The 22,736-nt window shown below is 37.2% G+C and overlaps 1 protein-coding gene across 1 annotated transcript in view; it reads left to right on the top strand.

Annotated features, from left to right (window-relative positions):
- LOC139734917 (uncharacterized) overlaps positions 1 to 21,325 on the top strand; it is a 32,650-nt gene extending 11,325 nt beyond the window's left edge. Inside the window, exons 8-28 of the mRNA XM_071645695.1 lie at positions 102 to 413; positions 1,085 to 1,372; positions 3,390 to 3,471; positions 4,149 to 4,253; positions 4,410 to 4,468; positions 5,096 to 5,292; positions 5,707 to 5,794; positions 6,384 to 6,460; positions 6,829 to 6,865; positions 7,267 to 7,364; positions 7,790 to 7,906; positions 8,509 to 8,663; positions 9,915 to 10,050; positions 10,493 to 10,642; positions 11,456 to 11,555; positions 12,354 to 12,427; positions 14,710 to 14,841; positions 15,424 to 15,552; positions 16,929 to 17,083; positions 17,457 to 17,592; positions 19,552 to 21,325. Of these exons, the coding sequence (XP_071501796.1) occupies positions 102 to 413; positions 1,085 to 1,372; positions 3,390 to 3,471; positions 4,149 to 4,253; positions 4,410 to 4,468; positions 5,096 to 5,292; positions 5,707 to 5,794; positions 6,384 to 6,460; positions 6,829 to 6,865; positions 7,267 to 7,364; positions 7,790 to 7,906; positions 8,509 to 8,663; positions 9,915 to 10,050; positions 10,493 to 10,642; positions 11,456 to 11,555; positions 12,354 to 12,427; positions 14,710 to 14,841; positions 15,424 to 15,552; positions 16,929 to 17,083; positions 17,457 to 17,592; positions 19,552 to 19,629 (2,705 nt within the window). The 3' untranslated portion in view covers positions 19,630 to 21,325. The remainder of the gene's footprint in view (positions 1 to 101; positions 414 to 1,084; positions 1,373 to 3,389; positions 3,472 to 4,148; positions 4,254 to 4,409; positions 4,469 to 5,095; positions 5,293 to 5,706; positions 5,795 to 6,383; positions 6,461 to 6,828; positions 6,866 to 7,266; positions 7,365 to 7,789; positions 7,907 to 8,508; positions 8,664 to 9,914; positions 10,051 to 10,492; positions 10,643 to 11,455; positions 11,556 to 12,353; positions 12,428 to 14,709; positions 14,842 to 15,423; positions 15,553 to 16,928; positions 17,084 to 17,456; positions 17,593 to 19,551) is intronic.
- Positions 21,326 to 22,736: the final 1,411 nt, after the last annotated feature.

The following is a 22,736-nucleotide window of genomic DNA, read 5'->3' as shown; positions in this document are numbered from 1 at the left end:
GCCGAACAGTAATATAAGGATCATAATCGCCAATCGAATACAATTATAACATATTGTATTAATTGATTTGTATCAAAATAATGGTACCTCCTTCCCTGCAGTGACCGTCGAACCATCTACAAATGAGACGAACAGCTTACTTGTCCAGTGGTCGCTGGCACCCACGTGCTTGGGTGCCTACCGAGTGATTTATCGACCTCTCAAATACTTAGCTTGTCCCCATCATTCGATCAGTGAGGCACCACAGATCGCCAATGAGGGACTTCAAGACCAATCTTCTCGGTCCAATAGAAATGTCCTGATCATTCAAAATCTCACTAACTTTGCGACGTTTCACGTTACTGTGGAAAAGAAAGCTGGAAGTGGGGGAGTGATAGCATCCGTGTCCGGGCAAAATACCACCGGAAGTGACAGTAAGTTAAACTTTCCCTTTGAACGTAATAATTTGTGTTGAACAACAAGTACAGCAAAAATAACTGACATTTAACGATTCTATAATCATATAGACCTCACTGATCTCAAACAGAGACATATCTAGAAGTAGAGAAAACACGCTTGCGTGTTTTATTGCATGGAGTCATAAGGGAACTGGGGCTTCGATAGTGGCAGACTCTTCGTTAGAATAAGTCTAAAATCGATTGTATCATCTAAAATGTGAAATATATTTTCGTCATCATAAAGTGCTCCAAGTGGGTTACACATGCTTGAAATGCTTCGTATGGTATCATTTAAATCACATTTCTTTTTACATTTTGATCCCGAAGTATATTTCTGAAATGATGACAATCGGCCTATCTCTATAATCTATTAATAAATTGTTACATTATCATGAGCTAATAAATTGTGAGAGAATATGATCTCCAATTCTCAGAACAGTGAGACGTCACATTTCTGTTTGCTATCACACAAGTCTTGTTAAAATAACTGACGTGGTGAAAAAAAAAATACTGAGACAATATTCCCCCGGTAAAGAGACCCACCATATCAATTCTAAGGACGAAAAAACTAACAAAACAAAAGAAAACCCTCTTTTACCCATACCGTCTCAAAATGCATTTTCCTATTAATTTCTCTTTAAAACTAGCCCCTTCTGCGATCGTCAGCAGGTTCAACGTTACCGGAACGACTGTATCCTGGTATCCGATCCCATGTGAGAACGTTAGAGGGATATTCAAATATTACGAAGTTGTATTGCGATACCAACCTCAGGAAAATAGCACGCAACGTTATGAAGTCCATGAGCGAGAAAACACGACAGTGTCTTTTCACGAGGCATTACCTTCTACAGACTACAAGTTTGCAGTCAGAGTTTGGAATACGGTTGGACCAAGTGCTTGGACAGAGGCTGATTTCCGATGGGGCAGTGAGTTAGGTGAGATAAGAAAAATAAATACATATATGTTTTTGTTTATACTTGTATTTTCAGAAACACTTGTATTCAAACTTTCAAATATACAAATGTATTATATATATATATATACACTCAGCAAAAAAAGTAAGTTCCCCCCTAACATTTTTGGACATATCTCAAAAAGTATTTTACGGATGTTCATAATTCGAACGGGAATGGATAGGGAATTTCATTACTCATAACATGAATGGCATATCATTGCCACCAGATATCATTATTGGTGTAAAAAAATCGCATTTTATGTCAAAATGCATGGGAAAAAAAGTTGCACTTTGGGCCATAGAGAGCATATTGTATACATTTCCCATGTAAGTTATCCAATGATCTTTTTAAATTGTGTAATTCTCAGGAATTTCTTCAGGTACAATGTGCTTCCCTATTAAACAGATGTTATGCATACTTTTTGAACAATAGGCCTTCTCAATATGAAAATATTGGTAGAAGCCATGTGATTTGTAATTCCAATTCAGGTTGATCACATTAATGTGCCTGTGGGCATTTTGCATCATGCCCTCAAGTTGTAGATCAGTTTGCTGAGGGAAATGGCATCGAACGTGTGGAGTGGCCTGCAAGATCCCCTGACTGTAATCCAGTAGAGAATCTTTGGGATATCATTAAGTGGAAAGCGAGCAAGAATTTGAAAGATGGCACTTCACTGCAAGAATTTCAGCGCATCTTGCAGAGAGCATAGACCAACATTGAGCAGCGCCAAGTACAAACTTTAGTTAACAGTTTGAGGAGGAGATGGCGGCTGGTCATCGTGGGTGGTGGACATATCAATTATCAAATACTTCACTATATGCTCATGAAAAGAAAGAGATAGAGAAATATGCAATAACCCATGCTTAAATGTTCAGAATCATGAGTGATTGTTTGATTATTTGTGTAAAAGTCATTGCAAATCACTAAAGTGCAACTTTTGTTTCCATGCATTTGAAATAAAATGCATTTTTCACACCAATAATGATATCTGGTGGCAATGATTTTACACTCATGTTATGAGTAATAAAATTCTTTATCCATTTCCGTTTGAATTATGAAAATCGGTTGAATACTTTTTGAGATATATCCACAAATGCTAGGGGGGAACTTACTTTTTTTGCTGAGTGTATATATATATATATATATATATATATATATGTATATACATATATATATATATATATATATGATTATATACATGCGTATATGACAGAAATATAGTGTAGAGTACGATGTGAGAACATTTCCCCTTTAGTTCTGAGGGGCTAAGGGGGGGGGGGGGTTGTCGAAAGGAAATCTTCCACCCCTAATAATCCATCTGGCAACTCGTAGAAATCCTTTTTGTGTTGTGCTTGTTGAGTTTCATTTGTTTGATATGGGGAATGTGTTTTCTTCCGTTTTTCACGCAAATGTACATTTTTTTTTTGGGGGGGGGGAGGGATGGGGAGGGGGTGAGAGATTGTCACTGTAACAGTAGCTTACTTGCGCCTTATGTTATCCATCAAACCACTTCCTTTTCGTACACAGAGATTTATGTATACATACACATACATATTTGATACATATGTATTGTTAATACCTTATTGTCAAGATTTCGATACAACTGTCAGTCTATACAGTGCTTGAAACATTGTATATCTCCGTATTTTAGAATTTGTGTGTATATAAGGAGAAGTCGGTCAACACATTGACAGCGCATTATTTTCCGTCATTAATTCAGCAGTGACTTGAAATGTTTATAAAACGTTTTATGTGTGTGTTTATATATATATATATATATATATATATATATATATGTTTATCATATCAATGTTATGTATATAATGTATATATATAATATGTATAGTAATGCATATAGATAAAAAATATTACTTAAGTACGCACACATATTATTTAAAGTACATCGTGCTCACTGTTAAAGACTAATTTTAGTTGGAAAGAGCATTATCGTCCCTATGTAATTTTCCAATTCTGTATCTTTCTTTCGCAATGGTAGTGAACTCTCTGTCTAATTCAAACGGAACCACCATGGGATGCTTAGTTGCCTTTGCGCTGATTCTCGGAGTAGCATGTTTCATGTAAGTGCCAGAATACATCAAGTTAATTTTGTGTCGTTTTGTAACTGTGACATAAGATCACAACTTATGTACAGCAGCAATAATCAGTTGCCACATTCTCAGAAATAGTAAGCTACAAAGAAGCTGAACGATAAGTACCTTGAGAGCTATAATGTGAGAGTCAACCGCTAGTTCTTAACGCACTGAGTAATGAAAGCACAAGACCGTAAATTTATCATCTATGGACATTGTTGACAACTTGTACGGTGTATCCATTTTGATAAGAACGGTTTTAATTGTCGTTCGAAGGACAATAAAGATAAAGAATAAGTGATTTATAGCTGAAGGTTATTTCAGTATCTGGGCCCAGTAAAATGATGGTAGAAGTACGTGGAAGGTGATATACACGTAATATGTGTTACTACGAGTTGGATAACAATTGATAAGTGGAGCTGTCAATAGAGCTGTCCATACAACGTGATGGTAATCCCCGTGTGTTACCATCAGATAGCATGTCCAGCATTCGGAAGAAACTCCGACAGAATACGGAAGTAAAGTGCACCCTTGACAAAGCAAAAAAAAAGAAAAAAAAAAGAAAAAGGTAATGATGAATGCAACATACATTTTTTCGATCTCGCGAGTAATTACTTTTTTAATCTCGTCACAATATTTATTTCGTACTTATTATGATTCCACAGCATCTACTGGAGGAGACGGAAGCAAAATATGTCTACTAGTGTTGCCTCTACGGTAGCCACTTCATCTAGAATCGATGGGTCTCAAGAATATGGAGTAAACTACAGGTAAGCAGCTATCGTGCCTCGGCATGGCAAGTGCGTTTGGCGTCTCCCCAAAACCGCGGTGTGTTTTCATGTTCGCTTGTTCCATTGCTCATGAATGTTCCTTTCCTTTCTTAATTCTTCAATTGTGACTGATTTTGTCTTTCATTTTTGTGTCAGTCACAGGAACATGGCTGGAGTTGAAGAAGTCACAATGGGTTATGTTCAGCCCAGAAAACGTAAGCTTACAGTTCTCATACATCATGTATATCCGGATGTAACATTTTACAAGTTGCGACATTACATTTTGCAACAGAAAAAAAGGAAATCTTGTTATTTCATCATTATGTTCCATATCTTGGCTTTATTGTCTCTGCTTGTTTTTTTTTTTTACGTATTCCGTAAGCAAGGGCTCAGCTATACTCTCATCATTATCGTAAATACTGATAATGGACAAACACACAAAAAGATCGTTATTTTAAGACGATGTTTGAAGCCTTGTTTGCTAGCTTATGCATCTATTCAATAATGTTATAGAAAAATTTTATAGATTTGGAATACGAAGAATCTTTTATAGAATATAAGAAGAATCTTATTCACTCTTCCTTATGTGGACTTTGATTGAGAACCTAACTTATGTTTTTCTTTGGTCCGTCGACAATGTGAAACACGCCGAACTTTAATGCTAATTCACCCATCCTGAACAGATAATTGCCATGATGCGTGAATTCAACAAAGGGAAAAAACGGAAACAAACCAACTAAAAAAAAAAAACCCAACACACACACGAAACGAAACAAAAAAGAAACAAAAATCAATAATTATTGTGTGCTTACTTTTAGAGGATAATTTCGTATTTACCACAGCGAATGACTACGGAGGTGACGACGATGATGATGTCGACAATCAATTCCATTGTGACAAAAACAAGCAAGAAGCATCGATCTACGAGAATGTCCAGCCGGATGACCTGCGACACCCAGCTATTGCCATAGACCGACTGGCCGATTACATGGCTGAGATAAACTCACGGGGATTCATGGGCTTCACTGAAGAATTTGAGGTGGACGGGTTTATCCACTCTTGCGATTACAGTTATTTACTAGATTTACTAGATTTACTAGCCATTCTTGCCATGGTTGAAAATATAGTATATCCATCTGAGATACGAATGTCTGCAATTTTGTCTTTTACATGTTAGTGTTTGTTACGTCACGTGTAATTTTCGTTATATTATTACTTGTATTTTTGTCAATTATTTCTTATCGGTATATATATGCGCCAAACTGCATACCGACAAACCTCTGGTTTTTATATGCTGATGATGTTGACATTACCAAAAGCTGGCTTACTCAGATTGTATTGTATCGATTGAGCCGTTATGTAATAGACATTTCACGGTGATGATTTCTAGTATTTCTTTGTAAGACTTCATTTCTAACAACGAATTTTCTCTCCTGTAAAATGCACCAATTAGATGCTTCAATTAGATCAGACTTATCTGAGCGACGAAGCCAAGAAGAAGGAACACCAGAAAAAGAACCGCTTCCTCAACATCTTGCCATGTATGTTAAGGCCCCGTCACACTACAGCGAATGCCCAACGAATGCCAAGCGAAAGCCCGACGAATTCGAAAATGTGAAGACAGTTTGCATATCTGACGTTCTTTGAATTCATTAGCTATTCGTAGGGATTCGCAGAGATACGCTGGAGATTTTGGACATGTTTTAAAAAAAAAATCGGCTCCAGCGTATCTCTGCGAATCCCTACGAATAGCTAATGAATACAAAGAACGCCAAGCATGTTACGAACTATTCTAGTATTCCCAATGGATGTGAACATACCTTCAAATTTTCACATTTATTGGACATTCGTTGGGCATTCGTTGGGCATTCGCTGTAGAGTGACGGGGCCTTTGAACACAATTCTCTGTTCTTCCTCTTTATCTTATCTTCAATAATAACATCAGTTTAATCTTAAAACATATTTCAAACGAAACAATCATAATCGTCTAAAATTTGTCATGTATTGAGCAATCAACTTGCAAACAGTTTCCTATTAATGTTTCGTTCTGTTTCGCTTTTTTTTTTGGGTCAATTATTGAATTCAAACCTGATCCACCACCCATAATTCAGCGATTTAATTTCATTTCAGATGACCATTCTCGGGTGAAGCTGAACTTACATGGGAGAGATCCATACTCTGACTACATCAATGCATCGTTCATAAACGTTAGTATGATCAATAAACCCCAGTACATGTACATTAGGTTAATGAGAAGGTATTTCAATAGCATCCATACTTGTTTGTGTATAATGTAAAGTACTGCACTATTACGTAAGAATGCATGTATGCATGCATGAACGATTATCTGATCATGTGCACTATTGTGAAATACATACACACACACACACATATAAATATAAATATATATATATATATATATATACATATATATATATATATATATATGTGTGTGTGTGTGTGTGTGTGTGTTTGTGTGTGTTTGTATGTGTCTTTCACAATAGTGATCAGATGATAGTTCTTTTTTTTTTGCACAAACCAATGCTGTCATTTTATCTATATCTTATCTATCCAGGGTTATGATGCACCGAGCAAGTACATAGCTGCCCAGGGTATGTCGCATACATTCTTTGATAATTGTGGACAATAACATATTCATTCCATGGAATAATGTGTCATTAGAACATACTTGATTCTTTAACATTTTCCCGCTCCTTTTTATTTAAGAAAAATTATGTTGGTAAACAAAAATTTAAAAATAATCGAAACTACAATGCCGGTATTTATAACGAGCCTATATAGACATTCATTCAAGTGCAGTCTTGAATTTTTATGAAAAAAAAAGAGTACATAAGAATGAATCTTTATCACATACTTTCTTTTCTAGGGACGTTCATTATCACTGAGATAAATTAATGTTGAAATTAAAAAGTATTAGATTGATATTGATTTGCATCGGATATGTATTCAAATGTCTCCTATAACTTTATACTGTGTTGTTTTTTACATGCAGGCCCGACGACTGCGTCTATAAATGACTTCTGGCGCATGATCTGGCAGTATGACTGCAAAAAGGTCATCATGCTCACTAACATCGTGGAAGGCAAGAAGGTTTGGCAAAAAAAAAAATACATTTAAAGAGTTCTACAGTCAGTTTAGAACCAGACATGACTTTCAGCATTACAGCATAATACTTGTATGCGTACATAATGTTTCTGTGGTTGTCTGGTATTTCAGTGAGAGCAAAACGACACATCCTAAATATAAGAAGTGGTTATACATCGTGATCCTTCCAATTTTTGTGTCTGTACACATGTTTTGAGTAAAATCAAAGTGTGTACTTCCCGTCTCCGAACTGTAAGCATCATCTGCCGGTATCATATCAATTAAAGTTTAGTTGTAAATTAAGAGTTTGTAGCTTACTCTGATTAACGAAATCAATCGGAAAATAAGTTGTAGGACCAATAATTGTGGCAGAGCGACGACGACTTTGTTTTGGCTGAGCAATGTTTCCTTCTAATTGATCCTACCCTAAGAAAAAATGTGAACAGTACTGGCCAGGCATGACACCCTGCTCCTTTGGAGAATTTCGCATCGTTCTGCAAGATAATCAAGTGACCAAGAATTACACCATTCGGCGATTCGATGTTGAGGTAATAAACGTGCAGCATTACATATAACACTAGTATCATTGGTCATTTACATCACCTCTAGAAATATTTAGTTTTTATGTAGTTCAAGTTAGGGAAAAAAAGAAAAAGAAATATCAATATCTCCCATAGGTATAGCTAGCATAACAATTCCAAAGTATTTGCATCATTGAAATATATTCTATATTTTATTCATATACTGTAATATACAACTTATACATTGTATACATACACGTGCGCTTAAATGTAAGTTCACCGTCCATTTAATTTACATATAGAATTAATCACTTATTCCTGAGACATAATGGGGGTGATGAAAGACTTTCCATGCAATTTATTATACCATTTCCAGAGCAGGCGCATCTATTGTCTTTGAAGAGCTGTGCTGAATATTAAAGTGTAAAACACTATACTATCTGAATTTAAAGTTCCCGGTCACATGTCTCTTGATAGCAGGGGTAATGCTCTTCGATAAGAAGCTCTAGTTTCATCCTTCAGGCTGTCAGAGGGGTTTAAAGGCTGTCGGCCAACAAGTATTTACTTTCTTCTACTAGATACGAGGATGACAGTACTGAAAATGACACTAGTATGTCGATATCACATAGATGGCTGGTGTACACCGAGAAGTGGTGCAGTATCATTACACAACATGGCCAGACATGGGGGTACCCGAACAACCTTCTCAACTTATGAAGTTCATCGAGGTCACAAGAGACATGGAGGAAGGAGCAAGCAAGTCGCCAATTGTCGTTCATTGCAGGTACTTTTGAATTCACGCAACTATCCTATTTTAGTCCAAAGTATACATCAATGCTTTTGTCTTCTTATTGATTCCTTAGAGCACTGAAGATAATGCCAAGACTGCTCTGTTAATAATCCCTCTTTATTAGTAACGTACATCTCTTCTGCTGCGCATAAATTTTGTCAGACTTGGAGGTAGATAACTAACAGGAGATCTGTTTCGTGGACTAGTTTGCGCTGTCCTCGCTTTTCGGCACAATCTCCGTGTACTATCAGATATCCCTTCTTTTCTCGAAAGAAAAAAAATAAAAATAGCCTCCGTAATATGAAAATTACCTTTGCCAAATGAGATGCACATCCACGTAAGTTTTGCCTTAATTGTCTTTTAGAACCTTCGTGAAAGTCAAAAGCCCTGCAATAGTATGATCTTATAGATATCGAGGAATCCAAGAAAAACCTGACATGCAATACATCCAAAGGCATCAAGCACGCTTTAAAGGTTACAGAACCTAATTATAGGATCAACGTTCTAGAATCTTAGATATTACTTTGAAGCCCTCCTATACCTACAAGGTTACATCTAATAAGATATAACCAACTGCTTCGAGTAGGAACCTGCATGTCAGAAATAGATTGGTAATTCCAGACGTGTCGCATTATTACAGAAACTTTACGCTCTTTTAAAATAATAGAGCTGCTACTATGAAACTTCCCAAATCTAGATATTTATGATTACTGATGTATATTTATCCCCTCCCCCTTCCCAGATGTTATGGCCTATATGTGCTCCGTACTCTGTTCCGGCCCCACCCTATTTGGTGACTTTTCATTGATGCCCCAATCCTTCAGTGACTGATTTATCACTAACTTATCATTAACTTTATCCGCCCAACCATAAATGATCCAAATACAAATAAGAACAGAAATTAATTAGAGGAAATGTCGAGTCTAGCAAAGTAGGGTGTGTTTTAGCATGGTTACACGACATTGACTCCTGTGACAATTATTGCTCCGGTCTTATTTTCTCACAGGACTTAAGGATAGGGTTAGTACCATAGGGTTTCAGGTTAAGTTTGATGTCACGATTAGGATTAGGGTTAGGGTTAGGTTTGTGAGTAGATCAGAAATAATGTTTGGCTTAGCGTGCAAGTATTTCACGGGAGCAATTGTCGCAGAAGCAAATGTCATGGAACAGTTTCCGCATAACATCGGTTGTGTGCTCAGAGGATATCACACTGTAAGTTACGACGCTGTACCATTCATTCTGCAGCGCCGGCGTCGGGAGGACTGGCACGTTCATCACGCTGGACGCCATGCTAGACCAGATGAACGCTGAGGGAGCTGTTGGTATCTTCAACTTCATCGCGAGTATGAGACGGCACAGGGCAAAGATGGTGCAAGTTGTGGTACGGATAACACCGAGCCAAGACATTACGGAAGTCTCAGCTTTAACAAAGATGATAGCATTTCTCTTTCGCAATGATTCGAAGTGTAGTCAAGACTGTTTGGAGTCACATAAATGAAGCCAAATTACACACAATAGATACATTGTAATTTCGTCTTATGTTAACAACTGATATTATTTTTACTTTTAGGAGTGTAACAAAATCTAAGCATATCAAGTCTTGCTTGATCTACTTGCTTAGTGGAAGAAGTTACTTTCATTTTGGTTACACAAGCATTTTTATTTGTATTTTTGTTTGCTAGTTGATAGATTCTAATGAAATGTATACAACATGAAATCGTCTATAAGATCTATTTATTGAACTATCCATCGGTCAAACAAAACGTCTTTGCGTAACGTGTCTTCATTCCTTTTATGATCTCGTCATTGTCCACTGCACCCAGGAGCAATACCAGTTCATCTATGCCACTCTCCTAGAAGCCCTTACCTGTGGTGAGACGACAATTCCAAAGACTGACTTCGTAACTCGTTACCGAGCCATGAAATCACCAAGTCCCGATACAGGAATGACGGCTCTTCAGGAAGAATTCGAAGTGAGGAAAAGAGAGGCGAGAGACAGCCAGACTAGAAAGATAAAGATAAATAGATGGATAAGATAGATAGACAGATAGATAGATAGATAGAGAAAGAGAGAGAGAGAGAGAGAGAGAGAGAGAGAAAGAGGGACAGAGAGAGAGAGAAAGTGAGCTGGAGAAGAAAAATCAAATTACAAGCATACAAACCAACAAACGTGCTGAACTTACGTTATGAAGATCTGCATTCATGGCATTGATTCAATATCATTTTCTGGTCAATATTTAAAGCTTTCTTCAATAAATTCATTGTTTCGAGCAAAAAGTTTTGGTCTTTAATTCGATTGCTGAAAAAAAAATCAAAATGAAAATTCCTCATAGGCCTGTGAAACCACACATTACAATACAATACACTTTTTTTGCACGCTTTAAATCCATGTTATCCAATTTTCTTCAAAATGTTCGCAAAGTGTCTCCCTTATCTTTTAGAATTTATGGTTTTGTAATTGGATTTTCCTTGTACAATGTACACATAACCTATTTCCAAACTTCTCTTACTGGGCAGTATAATAATGTTCCTGCCGAATGCCTCATACATGAATGTGTAAACTCAGCAGTGTATACCCTGCCAAGCTAAGTACATAGCGGTGGTAGAACCCTCAAGAAGAGCGCCATAGTTCGACGGAGCCATACTGCCTAATATGTAACTAGCATCGCTTTTATTATGATTGTACATATTTTCAATGGGAGTTACACTGTAATTATATTAATTATGACGTATATACATCTTGTTATGTCTTAAAACTTTCATTCCATCCTTTTTCAATAAACTAGTTGCTAAAGGCGTATACTGTTACACCAGGAAGAAATGAGGTCACCGCTGCTACACATGAGGAGAATTGGGAGAAGAACCGCTACCCAGACGTAGTTCCACGTGAGTTCATTCTCTGTTCATTGGTGTGTTTTCCTCTTTGACAGTGCCCTCGCCAGATACAATATGTATAAACGTAAACATAATGTATAAGCCTCATGAAATTTACCCAGGAGCATGGATACAGATGAGCAAAACCCCCCAAAGGGGTTTGTACTCTAAATCTGGTATATGGATAGCCAGCTTTTTCTCCCATTATGTAAAGTCGACACTTGTTACTCTTGTTACTCTTTACGGTGGTGCCTATCTAGGTAGATAGTCTTTATTGTCTAATACGCCACGTATAATGCTGGACCTCATCCGAAATGGACCTCCCCACACACATACACACATTTACAAGACTAAAGTAGGAAATTCAATATCAAGTACATGTATACACAATTTCAGATCTGCGGACCTGCGCAAAGACACATTGGACACGAACAAACATCCTTAGACAAGCACACAGTGATGTAAACACACGCACGCACGCACGCACACACACATACATAATGTCATGATTCATATACATATACTAAGTATAGATACTATATAAAGTTGGTCAAAAATGCTAGTAATTATCATTATCCATATTTTTCATGACTACAGCTGTATGATTATTACCTTTAATCATTCGTATCTTTTCTAAATTGTCATCATTGTCATGTCGATGACACTTACCCCTTATAGATAGCATTGCTGCAACATTTGAAACATTGAAACTATGATACTTTTTATTCGTCCGTTTTGTCACCATTACTTTTTTTCCCATTTCTATTCTTTTCATTCTGTCGATCGCGATTCAATCTCTTCACCAACCAGCCGACAGAGTGCGCCCTTACCTCATGACTGAAGTCGAAGGCAGCACGAACTACATCAACGCAACTTACTTCCCGGTTTGTTTCTGAGTGATAGAATGAAAATAAGCTCCAATTACAAAGGATAAATCATTCAGAATCACGAGGTTGATCGCAATTTCCCAAATGTAAACAGTAAACATAATGATCAAGTATATAATGATCGCATTTTGGTTCACATTGTGATCTTGCTCCACCACATTGAACGCGAACTACGAGTGAGACTAGAATTATATCGTAAGGAACTTAGAGAAACTTTCATTTGCAACAGCAGCAACTACAAAATGAAAATAATCATTTGCTGTCAGTGTGCCTGGATCGGTTAAAATTCAGACGAGTCCAAGAATCAGTCTGTTACATTATCGATGTAGACTCGGCTGTGTTGGATTTGTCGTTGGATGACATTCTACTTCAGAGCTGTCAGTAAGCCTCTGTTATTGCAGTTAGATCTTGTTGAATGTGTGATGTATATAATAACTAGCTCATAGATTGTGTGGTTCTATTGTTTTTTTTTAAAGTACACTATGAAACTGTAAAGTAATGGATGCTCTGGGCCTTCTGTCTTTGTATAATTCCATAACAACGAAACAATTCTCTGATAAACAGGATGAGTTTGCACGTATTTACATACTAACAGAACACCAGCCATTTTTGTTTGATTTTCGTACTCTCAATTACGGGAATAGGCAAGACTGTGAGTTTGATGACTTTCACAAATTGTATAGGTTTTCCCGGTCAATTTCATGCTTTGGTCATTGAAATTCATATAACTTGCATTCAAATTCACACAGCGCACGCACGCGGAAATATTCGGGCATTCAAATTCAGAATCCGAGCGGTCAATTTCATTTATGGGCGTTCTATTTCGTTTTTGTGAAATCAAATTCACGATTGGGCGTTCAATTTCTAAATGCGAGCATTGCATTTCGTACTCGTGCATTCAAATTCACGCGATAGTCATGTGATAGTCCCGATGAGCTTGTTTGGAGCATTCAATTTCATTTTTAGGCGATCAAGTTCCTACTTCGTGCGATCAATTTAACGAGGAAAATTGAGTAGACTTTTTCTTAAGAAAGGAGAAATGGCATACACAACCAATGAATGCTTGCATATAGTATAATTGTTATTGTCGAAATGTTCTACATTGTTATCTGTTCATATATTCATTGTTTTTCATCTGAAAAAAAATCTAGATTGTAAGGTCCAATCAGCAGTGCATAGAAACAACACAACGACAATCTAATCATATTTCTTGATGATACTACACTGTACATGCATGCTGACAACGCCCAAACACTAACTACAATGGTAATGCATCAATTTAGAGAAAAACTGACACACAATGACATCACATAGTCCAGCAAAAGTAAACCAATAAGATAGCAATAAACAACAAATTAGACGTATACAATGTTCATGTTATCAGTTTCAATGTAGGCCTAGTCGAAATTGTTTTGGGTTTTTTTCTTTTGTTCTGAAGGTGTCAACCAACCTTCCGTATCATGCTCGTCTGTAGGCATATACAGTGCCCAATGTTTGTTTGTTAGTTTGTTTGTTTCATTTTCCATCTAAGAAGATGGTTGCAATATCTGGTCTTTTATGGGGTCCAGTTGGGCATTAGGTGGGACCACTTTACCGGGTTAAACACTCTGCTCTTTGCGATGAATGAATGAAGTAGGATATTTTGCGTGGATGAGTTGTGACTCTGTCACACATGGGACCTCCATTTTACGTCCTATCAGAGGGACATGTGCCTGTATATTCCTTTTCATGAAGCCCGAGTTCATATTTGTCATTGAACAGATGGACCTCTACTGCAAAATAAATAATATTCATCATAAATCTCGATATATTGAAAGCTAGATAAAAAAGACACACATACAATGTACACGGCCCTAAACTAAGTAAATTCCCGCCTTCTTTAAAATTGAATGCAGCTATTTGGAACATGGTTGGTTGCCTATTCACGAATTTGACTGACCGACGAAATTCCGTCGCCAGGTTTACATGAATTTAAATGCTTATTGCTGAAATGCGTGCTCCTCTCTTAAATTTGAATGCTCTGATAGTGAATTTGAATGCTCCAGCAGTGAATCTGAATGCTCCGATAGTGAATTTGAATGCTCCGATACTGAATTCGAATGACCGGATTTTGAATTTGATTGCTGATTCAGTGCTGCTAGCATGGAATACGTGCAATTGAATGCTCGGAACAGGAACTTGAATGACAAAAGTATGAAATTGACCGGGAAAACCTATATTAAAAGTACTAAATTATAAACTTGTTGAAATCGTGAGTATATTATGATATTTTGGCGCAGGGCAAGAAGAGCAGGAATCAGTATATGACCACACAAAACCCTCTCCCAAACACAGTGGTGGATTTCTGGCGCCTCGTGGTAGACTACAAGGTCACCAGGATCGTGATGCTACATGGGGACACGCCTGATGAGGTGAGTAGCTGGATCATAGTAACACGACTTTAATTGGGACAGCATCTTGGGTACAGTATGTCTCAATATACTTTAATACAATATTACCCGTGTTTTCAGAAAATCTCAGAACTTGCGCTTCCATTCCTTCAGCCTTCAAAATTCTGAGGCCCCGGCATGAAAAAGGAGAACATCTATTATAAGTCTCATATTCCTCTACGTGTTCCTCTTGCAGTACATGTATACTTTCTGGCAGATTATGATGTTTGTATTAGAGGAATGTATAGCACTCAAGATTTAAAATACACATCTTGCACGAACAGGAGACTTATTATTCGTATTGCATCATTATAAACGCCTTAAGCTGTGTAATTGCCACCTGTTGTGTGTCTTTCAGTATATGTATACTTTCTGGGCAGATAATAATGTTTGTATTAGAGTAATAATCCTGAACATCAGAATACACATTTTGCACGAAAAGGAGACGTATATCGCATCAATATCATAACCCTTTAAAAGCTGTGTAATATGTCCGTTGTTGTGCTCGCATTGTTGCACATTGAGTAAGAAATTCTGTGCAATTACCATTTCCATATGCATAAGACCTTCGCAAAGTACTGGTCCGAGGATGGTGAGCTTATCTGTGGTCCCTTCGTTGTGACCAGCACCAAAGAAGTTGTAATGCCGGGTATTGTGGAGAGAACATTGACTGTACGCAAACAGACATCGAAGGTATGCCAGCACGTGTATGATTACAGTGTGGATTTAAGGAAGACGGGAAATAGAGTGCAGTTTGCGAGGACATCATAAACTCAATCACAGCCTTGTACATTGCCTAGACTGTTTTCTGTTTTCTGGTTAGACCTACCTACTCAGGGCTGTATGAAAAGAATTTCATCATAACTGTTAGACTGTTACGTAAAGATATTGAAAGCGACATAGCTGGCCTGTGAATTAGTGCTCACTTGTATTACAGTAATGAATTCAGAAAGGTGTATAACCAAGGAGGTTTTATACATGGAGTTCCAACTGGCTGTAACAATTCAAACAGTTGTCAGATTTCTATTGATGGACAAAAGTATTCCGCAGGTGCACTTGTGCCTTTGATGATCGATGTTCGAAGCCGCCGTCTTGCTGAGCAATCTGAAGATTCATTTTGAACGTTATCATAATGTTGGCCATATTTTGCTTATTTATTTACTAAATGAAATGAAATTTCACTTCATGATAAAGCATGTAAAACAAAAGTCAGTTCCGTCCAGAATTTTGTGCAAAAGTGTAAATCAGAGCTGTATCATGTGAAAATGTTTAAAACTGTATCATTCTGGAAAGCTGCTTTTTCTCACTTTTCCGCTTAATTTCCACAAATGAAACTAATATGGAATAATCTTCAAGTATAATTCTTTATTGATAGATATATCAGATTAGTGCCCGGGTATGCCCAGTCGAGTAATTTTCATCTCTATTTCAGCATTTTTTTTTTCAATTTCTATTCGCGCATCCTCGTGTCTGTACCACCTATAACCTTTTATAAAAAGGGAGGGCGAAAAGTAATGGCCACCACAAAGACATATCTTCCTTTGAAAGTGGCTGGTGATTATGCAATGAGACAGGAGTCAATTGTCTTCGTATCTGCGCGGCAGATCCTGTTTGGCACATGCATCAAATATTTTTGAACGGCGGCTTCGAACATCTAGCAAAGGAAATAAGACGGTTGTGGCTCCATTCTCTAGAACCTCCTTGGTATAACCTGCAAAAGAGGTCCAAATTAATAGATTCATGCAACTGATCGACAAATAATGTCCCTACATCGACGTATGACGTCATTATAAGGCAATTTGTCAATCAGTTGCAATAAACGAAAAAGATTAACGTTAAACTTGTATGTGTGTGTGTGTGTGTGTTTGTGCATACTTACGATACATAATACAGATATTTGTATAGGAACAATAGATACCTTGAAATGAGTTGACATGAATAAAAAATGGAAGAGAGTAGAGAGAACTGGAGTGCAAGCACCCATAATGTTTATCATGATTTGCCATGCAATACCTGCAACTAACATGTTCCACTTTCATGTTTTCGCTTATAACTTCACATCACCATAGAAACAGCTGCAAACAGTCTACCAGCTACAGCTGGAGTGTAACCCAATGGAGGAAGACGAACCACTCTCTACGTCGGACATGATCTTCATGCGGACTCGTTTGAAGAGCTGGCCGACACATGGCCATGACAGCAGTCCTATCCTTGTTCATTGCAGGTTAAAGAATATTTAGTTACACAAATAAGATTATGTCACGGGAGAAGGAATATCTAGATTGTTTAAAAACATTACTTCATAGAACATTTTTTTTCGCTTTCCCTAGTGAAAGCGAAGTTTCCAGTATTTGCTTTATTTTTTTTCTGTGTTGATGCATGTAATGCCAAATAATGAATAGGAGATGTTGGAGTCAGTGCATGGTTCTACATCTTGCCTTGTTCAGATTTTTTTTTTCTGCTGATGTATAGTTCCACATGTTCACTCAGGAACTTTGATACTAATGCCGAGATCACACTCGCTCTCTCCATTGGTCTAGATGTGTCCTCGTCCTCTATGCCACCTCAAAAGCGTACATATGTGTTTATGTTCATAGGGATGGTGTCGGAACATCTGCCACTTTCTGTGCGTTGTTATCCATCCTGGATCGTGCAGATTGTTCAGACGACGTGGAGGTTTTCCAGGTGTGCAAGAAACTGAGAGCCATCCGTCACGGGGCCATTTCACATCTAGTATGTTGTGTTGTTCCTCCTACTTTCAGAAATATGCAAACAAGCACAAAACCTCATGAACAACTTTGATTGAAGAATGAAATGCAAAGCAAAACATTGGCAATGCTTTCCGTGTTATCGGGTTGGATTGATGAAAGTAAGCACACAATCATTGCTATGTTTTCTCCGTTTATCAATGACAAATTCTAATCAACAGAAAGTGCATTGGAAAACAGCGTCAACAACAAGAATTCTAACAATAAGGTCCCAGTCACATATAAATACGGATCCTCAAGGATCTACACGGTGATCCGGAGAGATCCGGGATGTTTCGACCTCGATGGAGTGTCGACGAGCGTTGATATGACTGTACACACGGTATCAACACGGCAGCTACACGGATAAGGTCGGAAGAGCGTGGCGTCCACACGTATCAACACGGCAGCTACACGGCAGCCACACGGACCATCCCGGATTGCTCTGCCAACACGGTAATCCCCGGATGACGCCGGATGTTTTTGACCTCCAAAAGTTGCCATGTTGGTCTCCCGGATGTCCCCGGATCAACACGGACATACACGGATGTCCAAGGATATCCAAGGCGTCAACACTGATCTCTCCCCAGATAACGCTGGATCAGATCCGGGGTGGTCCGGGGTGATCCGGGATGTCTATGTGACTGAGGCTCAAAAGCCCAAGTCACATAGACATCCCGGATCACCCAACACGGCAACTTTTCGAGGTCAAAAATATCCGGCGTCATCCGAGGATTGTTGTGTAGCTGCCGTGTTGATCCGTGTAGATGCCGTGTTTGTCCGTGTAGACTCCGCGCTCTTCCGGCCTTATCCGTGTAGCTGCCGTATTGATACCGTGTGTACACTCATACCAACGCTCGTCGAGACTATTCCGGAACTCCCCAGATCTCCCCTGATATCCCCTGATCTCCCCGGATCTCCCCGGATCACCGAATAGATCTTTGAGCATCCGTGTTTGTATGTGACTGAGGCATAAAGAACCCTTGTTGTTCTCATCGCTCCTTCTTTTAGGGTTTTATTGAATTTTTGTTTAAATTACAAACAGGAAAAGAAAATTATCATAAGGTGACACATATCAAGTATAAGAATATGTGGCCTGGAAGTTACATAATTAACCACAGTTAACTTTACATTCACGAGTATGTTTGGCAATCAATAGACCTACTGCATAAGATATTTGAATATCTGAAGTATTAAAGAAAAAAATGAACCAAATTTCGAAAGTTTAAGATTTAAAGTGAATAACTGATGCAATCAGTCTATATTATGTACCCATACATTAAAGGAGAAGTATGGGCCACTTAGAATGAAGTATGAAAAGAAAGAGGAAACATTTATGAGAACAGTAAAATAAAGATTCATGACAAATTAGGGGAGTTATCTTCACAAGACAGTTCTTGAACGGTCGATATGAAATATGCAAATGAGTGAGATGATGATGTCGCTGCTTTCCAACTTGCTTTGTAATTATTGGACAAAATCATGAGATTTCCAGATTTATTATTTTTTTTTCAAATGCCATTATTTCCCAGTCTCAAATCATGGTATATCTGAGTGATCATCATTTTTAGTTTGTTTAACGATGTTATGGCATGTTATTGTCTGCTTTGTGTACATGACCAAGGGAAAATTGTCAGGTAATAGGCACCATGAGCTCACTCGTTTGTTTTATATCATCCATCAAGGGCTTGGGAACTGATTTGTAAAAATTACCAAGTCTGTATGTTCTGATAACTTCCTTAATGATTTTGCGATTTAAGTCAAAGTTTCACTTATTTGCTTATATAAGGTTTTACTCTTTTTTTTTCAGACTAATTTTTAACTGAATCGGAATTAGCCTTTATTCTGCCTCTACATTGTTGAATATACATATATTATTATTGTTATAAATGTTATTATCTTTATTGTGTTTGTATGTGTATTCGATTTTTTCCCGACCAATTAGTGCCAGTATCAATTGCTGTACGACGTTCTCCAGGAGTATCTCAATTCCTTCGAGATCTACGAGAATTGCAGGGGCTGAAATGACGCAACAACGACAACAACCAACCATCGAAGTTGTCTGGGACGTTGCTACTTAAGAGGGGCTTGCAGAGTTAAAGGATCTACACGGTGATCCGGAGAGATCCGGGGAGATCCGGGGAAATCCGGGATAGTTTCGACCTCGATAGAGTGTCGACGAGCGTTGATATGACTGTAGACACAGTATCCAATAGAGCATAATATTATAGTATACATTATTAATCAATCGCTTATGGCAAATGGCCTTGTGTCAAATAACATGATTGCAAAAGTTATTCCTATCCATAAGACCGGGGAGAAAGATGATGTCAATAACTACAGACCCGTGTCTTTGTTAACTTCGATTTCTTGAAAGAAAATAAAATACAGAATATAATCATCTGAACTCTGAAATTCCTTTTAAGACGATATTTTCAAATTTCTAATTTGGATTTAGAAAAGAAGTTACAAAAGCCACAAGAACCTTTGTTGAGAAATTTACACTTGATATTGTGTACTCGAAACATTTTCACATACAATGGACATCTTCCCCTGGACTTCTCCAAGACTTTTAACCATGATATCCTGTTCTCGATATAATATCCAGTTTCGGTTCCCTTGGAAACGCCTTACCAATTACCAATACCAATCCAACAGATCCCACCATATAATGTACCACACGTCAATGGCTTCGATTCTAAATGAATACAGTTTAATGTGGTATTCCGCAAGGAAGCTTTCTTGGTCCATTGTTGTTCATAATTTACATCAATGATTTTCATATCCTCAGACAAACTCTCATTTTAGTTTATATTCTTCGCGGATGACCCCAACCTTGTTTCTTTCACCCTGACCCATATTTTGATAACAACAGCATACATATGATAATGAGTAAAAATGTTAAACAATGGCATCACGCAAAATAAGTTGTCACTAGATATCGAAAAGACTTTTTTGTTTAGCGACTCTGTTTATAGACTTCGAGGTAATATTTGCTGCTAATGCTACTCCCTTAGAAAACGTTTCTTTTATGTTCATACGTTTGTGGTTCTTGAAAACAGACTTTCAAGAAATTGCCATGTCTTTAATATGTGCAGAATCATTAGGTGCAAATACATGTTACACTCTTCATCTGCATCAATGACACTTTATTCAAGTTGTTATTATTACCGTAATACAATTATGGAATCCTTGCCTTGGGCAATGTTTATCAGATATAAATATGGGGCTCAGAACTGTTTCATGACCTCCATATCCAAACACAGTGATGCTTTGTTTATGGGGTGCGATGGATGGACGTGTTCACAGACCTTTCTCCCTTGCTTCTCTACCTCTTCTCCTTTCTCTTTGCCTTCGTTCTGTTCCATTATGTAACTGTATTCTTTCTTTCTGTTTACAATATCTGAATATTGCGTCATTTGGTCACGTGTGAATTATTTCTTTCTTTTATGTGTGTGTGTGTGTGTGTGTGTGTGTGTGTGTGTGTGTGTAGTGCGTGTGTGTGATACCTGCGTGTGTTTGTATATTAGTATCGTTGCTATTGTCACTAAATTATCCTGTAATATTCGGCGGCTCAACGAATAGTGCTTGTACACGTGCCGTAAGATTAATTTTTATGGGTTCTACATTGGGATGGCATAGGTTTGCGAGAAAATCAGAAATCTCATATGAAATATGAAAATGCATTCTAAGAGGAATTGAAAGTTTTATGAGAATCGGTTTTGAAATGGCTGACATATCCGAAAACAAAGTTAAACAAAGTGGTCCTGATAAAAGATGGGTTCCTCCTTTTTTATGACTTCTTTGTTTTTGGATATCTCAGTCATTTCACAATCAATATTCATCCAATCAACTTTGAAATCCTTTTAGAAATGGATGCCCTTTCATATTTCGTGAGAGGTTTCTCATTATCTCACACCAAAATTGGAAACCAGTAGCCCCATCTCTATCGAAACTATATACCATCTCTTTAAAACAAGCAGTAGCTATATAGTATCTTTCTTTTTAATTTCATCCGTGACATGTACATCAGTTATGAAATGCTCTACATGTAAATAGACAAGGATATTCATGATATTTGATTAATGTTTTCGAGTGATCCGCAATTTAAGATATCCGCTTTTCAGTAGATCAACTTTATTCCGTATATATAAGTTTTTGCTTCAATTATTACAACGTATGCAATGTTTTTATTTGTTTGTTCATTTTTTAAAATTAAACTCTTGATATGTCTTTCTTACCAATTGTTAACAATGATGATTTATCAAATGTGTACTCTGTATTTGTATTACCATTATGCTGGATGAAAATAAAGCACAACTGAATTGAATTACATGTACTTTGATTTAAAAACACAGCGAGTTGATAGCGCATGATAAATTATTACACGAACTGTATGCAGATGTTGATTTTCTTAAAGCAAATGATGATGATCATAATAATGATACTACTACTACTGTTACTTCTACTACTACTACAACTACTACTAATGTTAATAATAACAATAATAATGATAACAGCAATAGTAGAAGTAATAATCATACTGATAAGAAGAAGAAGAAGAAAAATCCTCGTACATAATATTATGAGCAAAAGACGCATTTATTGTTCACATAATTATGCAAAACTAAGTTTACATTCAGCAAGAGCTCTGCAAACGTGAGCTCAGAAAGGCTAGCTTGCATGTATACGGATATACGATGACAAAAGTTGCAGAATTACGATCCGACGAAACTTGTGTAAAAGAGAAGTAGACATGAGATTCAGTTGTTGTTTGAATCTTTAGACAACTCTGTATAGACACCATAATCGTTCTGGTTGCCTTACTGTAACATTTTGTTGTTGTTGTTGTTGTTGTTGAAGAAATCACTTTCGTTGTTGTTTGTGTACACTGAAACAGAAACCCGCATACACATACAGATAGTAAATGTTACTATATTAGGACAAAAACAAGAGTTTTGAATGATTGCTTTTTAATTGACAAGACGAGAAAGAGGTCATATTAGAAAACATCAAAAGCACTGAAATATATTTAAAAAAAATGAAGTTGAAATCATCATTATATTCTATTAATAACTCTATTTCAAAGTTAAGACATTGTCATGTAGGGAGACTCGTTTTCTCAATTCC

Source organism: Diadema antillarum, unplaced genomic scaffold (assembly GCF_040938485.1).
Source record: "Diadema antillarum isolate AM-2024a unplaced genomic scaffold, OU_Dant_1.0 seq00000550_RagTag, whole genome shotgun sequence".
NCBI classification, from domain to species: domain Eukaryota; kingdom Metazoa; phylum Echinodermata; class Echinoidea; order Diadematoida; family Diadematidae; genus Diadema; species Diadema antillarum.
Note: the sequence above shows the minus strand (reverse complement) of the source record. Positions and strands in the feature narration are given on the sequence as shown.